The sequence below is a fragment of the Egretta garzetta genome, unplaced genomic scaffold (assembly GCF_000687185.1).
Source record: "Egretta garzetta isolate BGI_Z169 unplaced genomic scaffold, ASM68718v1 scaffold215, whole genome shotgun sequence".
NCBI classification, from domain to species: domain Eukaryota; kingdom Metazoa; phylum Chordata; class Aves; order Pelecaniformes; family Ardeidae; genus Egretta; species Egretta garzetta.
Window position 1 is genome coordinate 2,354,245 of NW_009259719.1, and position 7,937 is coordinate 2,362,181.

At 47.1% G+C, this 7,937-nt stretch overlaps 1 protein-coding gene across 1 annotated transcript; it reads right to left on the reverse strand.

Moving 5' to 3' along the window:
* Nucleotides 1–297: 297 nt before the first annotated feature.
* On the reverse strand, nucleotides 298–7,924 carry RPN1 (ribophorin I). Its single transcript, XM_035894651.1, has 10 exons — nucleotides 7,901–7,924; nucleotides 7,393–7,535; nucleotides 5,594–5,900; nucleotides 4,880–5,089; nucleotides 3,746–3,938; nucleotides 3,315–3,414; nucleotides 2,909–3,047; nucleotides 2,592–2,711; nucleotides 1,907–2,152; nucleotides 298–868 (listed from the first exon to the last, which is right to left on the reverse strand). Exons 1-10 carry the CDS (start codon nucleotides 7,922–7,924, stop codon nucleotides 686–688), a joined length of 1,665 nt encoding a protein of 554 aa, XP_035750544.1. The 3' UTR covers nucleotides 298–685.
* Nucleotides 7,925–7,937: the final 13 nt, after the last annotated feature.

The window sequence follows — 7,937 nt, forward strand, 5'->3', positions numbered from 1 at the left end:
TGTGGCACGCAGTGAGAGGCCAGCAGGAGGGGCTGCGTTGTGTTTTTTTTTCCCCATACGGGTGCAGGTGCACACACAGCCCTAGGCAACAAGGGCTTGGCCTTCTCCCCTGCCTGGGTCAGGGCCTTGTGTGGTGGCAGAGCTCTGCTGATGGGCGGCAGGAGTCCCCAGGGAACGGCACTGCCTGGCTGCGGGTAGGATAGGGCCACCCAGCCCCTCTGCCTCCCCCCACCCCTGCACAACATGTAAAGGCGAGGCAGCAGCAGTTTTATTTCAAAGTAGAACAAAGGTGTCTTTTTTTATTCTTTCTGGAGATGCAACATTCAGATTTGCCATGAGCGTGTCTGTGCTCAGACTGGCTGTCTGTGTGCGTTTAGTCAGGGCACAGCTATACAGGAAAAACCAAAAGCAGGAGACTGTCTTATAACCTGGCTGAGCCTCACTTCTGGTAAAGAAACCCTGTTACCCAGCCAAACAGCATGATGGCATGGTCCCTTGTACAGCACGTGTTGTGAGCAGACAGGCTCTACAGAAAAATCTAAAACCAAAAGGTACGTTCAGACATTTCACATCAACTTTTCCCCTAATTTTGCTGGGAAGGAATTTTGTCTCAAAGCATATCCACTCCCAGGCTTCTCATCTCCCTTCAGACCTCTCCCCTCCACCCGGTCACTAAACCAGAGAGTTACAGTGCATCGAGGATGTTGTCGATTTTGGTGACCAGGTCCTGGCGCTTGTTGGAATGCATCTTCTCATTCTCGATGTACGTGTCCTTCTTGAGCTTGCCAGCTACCAGCCGCTCAGCCTCAACCGAGGACTTTAGAACAAGCTCCTTGACTTGGCCATCGAGCTTCTGAATCTCACTCACCTTATGGGAGGAACAAAGGGAATATGAGAGGAGACAAAAAAATATCCCTACAGTGAAGCTAGAATAGGAGGTAAAGCTGGAGCAAAAGATGAAGTCAGTGCTAAGTGGAAACATCTCCAGTCTCTGAATGTTGCCTCCTGAGCAGTCACCTCTCTTTGGCATCACATTATGAGGAACATCTCAACAAATGGATAATTAAGCAGTGCAGATAAAGGGGCTTTGAGGACCCAGGAGCCATACTGGCAGAAGAGAGGTGCCATGACTGTTAAAGAGCATTTAATGATAGATTTTTAAAGGCTTCAAGCTAAATCACAGCTGACAGCTGGAAGCTGTGTCCCTACAGTTAATGGTGTGTGAGAAGCAGGTCTGTAATGACAAGAGCTACTCGTTGAGTCAGTAACAGATTAAGCAAGGTGGCTGTTGGTTGAATGGACCTTCGAGACTAAAGTGTCCCTCACCTGGGGTTAAGTGGCTGTTCCAGGTAAGTGATGAAATACAGTGGAGAGAGGAAAGGATAGCAGGTGTGTGCTCACTGTGCCATGGCTTTCAACATGGTACAGCGAAATATCCCCTGAGGAGCATCATGTTACCAAAATTCTGTCGGCACCAAATTCACATGTGCAAGAAAACAAGAGATGAGGGAGAAGATTTTGGTTTGGCTGGTGTCAGTAATAAAGTCAGAACTGATAACGTGTTGATAGTTTCCATTTTTTGCCTAAGTGTTGCTGCCATGAGCTCAATGAGAAGCATCAGGATTGTGTTACAAAAGCATTAATCTGTACTCGTGCAGCTGGTTCAAGGGCTGTTTAAGAAACAGCATAAGCAGCTGTTTACCAGCAGCACTTAGAGGGCTGCATAACCAAGATCACTGCAAAAAGAATAAACTGATATTTGTACCCCCAGGCAGGGATCAAGCCATTTCAAAAGTAAAGAAAAAATACACAGGCTGCAGAAACTAAACCACAAATTAAAACTCACCTAGAATACTTGATAGAGCCAAGAATAGGAGAGCTTAAAATAAATATTAGAATTTCTTACTTTATCACATAAGTCAGAGCCTTCTGTCTTCAGTTTAGACTGCAGAGAGGCTATTTCATTTGTCAGGGCCTTGTGCTCCGTCTCCAAAGCCTTTTTGCCGCTGTTCAGGGTGGAGATGTCCCGTGACTGCTTGTATTTATTCACTGCTTCATCAAAGTGACGGTACAGCCCAAGTCTCTTGTTCACTAGAGTAAGCACTTGCTCTGTGATGCAGGCAACCTTCATCCTAGCTTCAGCAGCTGGATCCTGCAAAAGGACAGAAGGGAAGATCAAAGCAGTCGTACCTTTGATCTGCATAGAGCCGTGCTTGCAGTCTGCCACAGGACTGTTACAGAAACTGCTCCCTTTCCAATTAAGTCAACTGACAGTAATTAGGCAAATGGTATAAGTACTGACTAGAGCAAACACCTTTCAGCACTCATCCTAGCCCAACAAATAGCTTAACAAAAAGTTAATGTTGCAGAAGGAGAATTGGGAACATCCCTGCTTTTCAGGGCAGGATTCCTTTTCATCCAGAAGGCAAAGCTCAGGTTAGCCTTAGCACACCAGTTCAAACCCTGCAGGAGTTATCAATGCTGAGGTAGCATTAAAACAGGGCTCCATTTAAGCATCTAGTAAAGCAAGAATTACTGGTACAAAAAACCTCCAAACTAATGCTCCCACCAGGCTCTTCATCATACAGCACCTTAGTGATGGAGAAATCCAGCCTCACATAGACGATCACAGTGAAGAACAAGATGTAAAAAGCTCCAACCACCAACAGAGGCTCCTGCAGCATCAAGATTTTGTTGAAGGTGTAATGAACCTAGAAGAGAAGTTCAAAATGCTGAGGATTGACCCGTGTTACTATGGGAGAGAGCTCCTCTCCTCAGACAGCAGCAGAACTGGCCATGCAGTCCAGCAAATACGTATTTCTGGAACCCAATACAGGTGTCTTGACTGTGCTGTTGAATAGAGGAGGCGCAACTACTCAGGCAAACCATGCAGAGAGGCCACACTCACCACAATGTCTTGGATGTGCTGCTCTACCAGGTTGCTCTTGTGTGCCACAATAACTGGACGTCCAAAAGTGTCCAGGTAAGTGTAATGAAGCTCATCTGAAGCACGATTGATTTCGTAGGGGCTGTCCACATGGATATTCCTGTGAATAAAGCCAGACAGTCCCATATGAGTCTACAGTGTTTGAGATGATGTAACCTAGGACTTGGCTGGCCAACTGTGGCCTCTAGCACAAGGCCAATTATGAAGTTTAAACAACACTCTAAAAGGAAGCAAAGCTGTGTTCCAAGGTCTCCTCCATGTGCAGTCATGGTTTTGTTTCACTGTCCTCAGGCCATTACAGCCGGCTGGAGAACTGCCACCAACACAGCATCGTCTGCAGTAATAAGCCAGGAGTAATGACACTTACTTGGCACCTTCTGGCAGGACGATCTTGACAGTCAGTGAGTCCGTAACTTGCTCATCAAACACGTGGTCGACAAACCTCATTTTCAAGGCATACTGATCACCTAAGAGAGTGCAGGCCAGAGAGTGGTTACAATTCCTCAAAGAACAGGGGGCAACCTTAAAGCTCAGCTCCTAACAGAAGCAAAAGCAGAATTCAATGGATACATTGTGCAGCAGGGGGCACTAGCTCACTCAAATATATTTTAACCAGATGTCTAGAAAAACCTGAAGGAAGCACAGAAAAGAAGGTGGATTTGCATATTCTAGAAATAATAGGTAGCAACTGTTGTTGCTAAGGTGCAGCATACCGCAGCTTTGAATTCTTTACTCTACAGCAACCACCTTTAAACACAGAGGAGAAGGTTTCTTACTGCCTTCCCCTGTGCCACCCACCGAGATTGTAGAGGTATTCATAGCTTGGCAGGTTATAACCAATGATGTAATGGGTTTTCCATCCCCCAAAAAGCGGGAAGCGGGGACGGATCTCCATCTCCACAGAGTCATCCAGGACAAGGAGGTGGCTGGTGGAGATGTTTCCGATTTCATCTCTGTAATAGACATCCTGAGCAGCAGCTGGGAGAATGGTCTGTATGGAGAGAAGCAACAGTCAGTGCATTGGCTAGGAGTTATTTCCAGTGAAACTGGCAAAACCAATAATGGCTGTTAAGCATCAAGAGCATCTCCCACGTGAGAGATGACAAAATGGCCATTCAGTAGCACCAAGTGGTAAAATTGTGCTATTATAAGCAATTGGCCACGGAAGTGGCTGCCAGCACTAAAATCACTTGGCCTCTAAATGAATGTGCTTTCTCCAGCCCAGTTTCAAATATCCCAGACAGCAAGGGATCTCATCATGCCCACCAGGACAGCAATTCCCTTTTCTCTCCAGCCTGCTGCCCTAGCTCACTGAGCTTGCTGGCCTTACAGTCAGCAAAATGAGATTTCTGTTTGGCTGCACCACCTTAGAGAATTACAACAATCAATCCTGGAGGCTTCAAGCAGTGAGAAAGGCTTTGGTTCAGATGAAAACACATAATACTTTTCACATCTGGCTAGCAGAGCCACAGCTTTAACTCTTGTTGAGTGCTTTGTGAGCAAGGAATCAATGGGTGAGTTTCCAATTAATAGTGCTCAACATCATGAGGATATGACAGAGAAGGCATCTCTGAAAATAAAGTGAGGACAGAATGAATGGCCCTCACACAGAGGAAAATGGAAAGCAGAGCTGTCAGCGCAGGGATTATGGGTTTTAGAGGGTCCCTGAGACTGGAGGGGTGGGAGTGTGGAGGAACACTGCATGCCCTGGTATATGCAGTTTGTTTGGCCAACAGATGCAATAAAGCATATAACCTCCAAAAGCTATTCCTATCTAGCATGACCCTTTTCTGAAAATAGATCAGAGCGTTAATGTTCCCTTATTACTTGGGTATGGTTACCAAAAAAAGGGCAAAGGAAAAGGACAACTGTATTTTTTTTTCCCTCTAGGAATGTAAGAAAGGGGGCAGCCACAGTAAAAAAAAAGTCAACCTTAAAAGACTTGACAGAAGAGATCCCACTGTCTGGCTGTCTCTGGTAGTCATATCTGGAGAAAGGCCCTTTCAGCACTGCTCCTGTGTGCTTTAAATCAACCGTCTCTTCAACAGCAATGTTCCCCCAGTGAGACACCTCGATGACTCTGGTCATACTGGTGATGGTCAGGAATGGACTGTTATTTTCATAGTGCACTTTCAGAGTGTCCTAACAAGGAAAAAACATAAACTATTAGACCCGAAGTAAGGAGCACCCTCGCCTTGCAATTATCTGTCTCTGTGTCCCACAGAGAAGCTTCCTTGACAGACTCTGCAGAATGGTGAAGCTGACTGCACGGGAAGGTTTGAGCCACCCCAGCCCAGTTCATGCAGTGTACTGGGTACCTGGGATGTACTTATAGGTCACACCCCTCACATCTGGCTGAGTTATAAGGGTTGAGGGGGCTAAAGAAGCAGTCTTCCCCATTGCAAATACTCCCCTGCCAGAACCATGCACAAATTGGCTTGGTTTGTTCTGTGGACACAAAGCAGCAGTCAGAGATCATGTCTGTACTAGGAGCACACGTTCCTAGCCTGCACGTAGGCTAACTCAGGCTTGACCTGCAATTCTTACACAAAAGCCTCCACTTCCCACTCTCCACCCTCTGAAATGCAGGTGCCTTGTTTGCAAGACACTCTCTGCGAGCCACAACTTCTCTGCACAGACATTTACCTGGCTGTATGGAGGAATGTCCTTGAAGGGGCCATATTCAATCACATCTTCAGTGCGGGAAGGGTTGCCCAGCTTGGTGTAACTCTCCACGTTCCTAGAGGCCAGTTTGACCCGGGTCGTTTGGGTCTTAGTGAAGTATGGCGAGTAGAAATAGTGATTTCCTTCAAAGACCACAAACTGCTTCTCGCTTTGGGTGATGTGGGTGGGGTAGGGCTGCAGGACATGTGTGAAAACCATTTCAACAGATACACGGACCTTGGCTCCTGGTGCCAAAGGAGATGGCAGCTTCACAGAGAAGAATTTGCCACTGGAAGGGAAAAGAACAGGTAAGCCAGGTGAGACCTCCCCAAGAGAGCAATCAGATCCAACCCCTGCAACATTCCCTGTGGATGGGAGCCCATACATCATGTGTGATTGGGGCCAATGTATTATTTGCTCCTCCAAGGCATACAGATGTCTTGTCCCAGAGGGTGTGCTTACTCTGGACTGGGGAAGCAGGACAGGAGGCAGCACAGGGTGAACTGTGTCCAGGCACAGTTAGAGTCAAGCACCTGGCTCCCATTTTGGAATGGTGACACACTCCCCTCCCTAGTTCTGCATTTATAAAGCATGCTTCAGCAGGGTTTTTTTCATTCTTCTCCAGATGACACGAATGATCTGAATCAGAGGAAGCATGTGCAAATGTTCAGAAGACAAATCACAAGTCACAAGCACCTGTTCCCACAAAGCCTTCATTCTCAGCTTTTTGCCCACAGGATCTGAAACTAAGGAAGGGCCAGAAAATGAGCATGGGTTTGGACTGAGGTTCTGCAGAAAGGATCAAGATTTCACCAAACCTCTAAGGATGCACCAGATAGACCAAGGTGATGAAAGAAGTGAGTGGACTTCAAGTCATGCCTGGTGGCCCAAGAGCAGGATCACGTGAGGCCTCCAGCTATGTCAGAAACCACGGCCTACCCTGGCAACTCCTCAGCAAGACTGTACTTCTGACCCACTTTACAAGCACCCTTTATTTCTCAGCTCTCGAGGCTCAGAAATCACCTGCCTGCCCAGTATTGCAGTGTATGCACAATATCCCAAGCTTGTCAGTGCAGAGCCTCAGGCAAGAGGCAGGATCCTCTCTCCCTGCAGCAGCCAACAACCCCATGCTAGACCACAGTATCCAGCGCACTGTGGTACTCCCCACATCACAGACTAAGAATGGTGCTCTGGGGACACAGCCAAAGAGCACTTACAATCTCTGTAATCGCCACCACCAATCATTTGAGACCTCAAAAGAGAGAAATGGGTAAAAGCATGACTACAGCTATAATGCTTCTCTTACCTGATGTCCCTTAACAAAGGAACAGGGCATTACTTAAGCCACTGAATACAGGAGATTAAGCACAGCTGAACCCCCCTGAAGGCAGCTGGGTTGCATTTAAGAGAGAGATTGTCTCCCTTATAGGGCTCTCCTCTCCCTAGCATCATGGGTAGCTGTGAGGAGTAAGTATGTGTTGCTTGTGCTGGGCTCAGTACACGGATCTAAAACTACATGTGCTAGCTCCCAAGGAAAGAGCACCTGTGGGAGGGGAATGACTTCTACTGGGGCCTCTTGGGCTGCAGGAATTGGGTTTGGCTGCTTGTGTGAACTGTGCTCCCTGGTTCTGTAGTGCCCCAGGATGTAGCCCAAGCACAGAGTGGATCTTTTCAGGAAGACTCTAGGATCTCTAGGTATGTTGAACTGTGGTAGTATCTGTGAGGATGATGGTAGAACCCCCATGCGCAACTCTAGGTACTAACCTGAGGGTGACACTCACCTTTTGCCCTTAACTTTAGTCTCTCTTACTTCCAAGGTGTTCTCCTCCTCTTCCTCACCCTTTACCTGTTCCAAAACAACAGACTGATCAGTGTGCTGCTGTTTAAAAGACTTAACATGCCCAGGGCAAACGCCATACAGTCCCTATCTGTTTTTTAGCAGGATGCCTCCCAGAAAGTATAAGCTGATAGATAACTACTTCATAGAAGGGCTTTTGTTTTTTAATAATGTTTTTCATTAATACAAATTGCGGTGTGCTCAGTGTGCAAGAACAGATATAGGAGACTTCTGAAAAACCTTCAAGCTCCTCTCAGCCTGGTTCCCAAGCCAGCGCAGTCAACTGACACTTGTGCAAATGAGAATCTCTGTCAATTGCTTTTGTGATTTCTCTTGTATGTTTTCTACCGCGGCTGGGGAGCGAGCAGGTCACAGGAACCAGACTTGGCCAGCAAGCAAAAAGGACATCAGTGCAAATACTGCTGGGATTAGAAGAGCGCTCTTGCAGGTACGTCCAGTGGAGTAAGCGGCCCCATCCCCGGGCCTGCA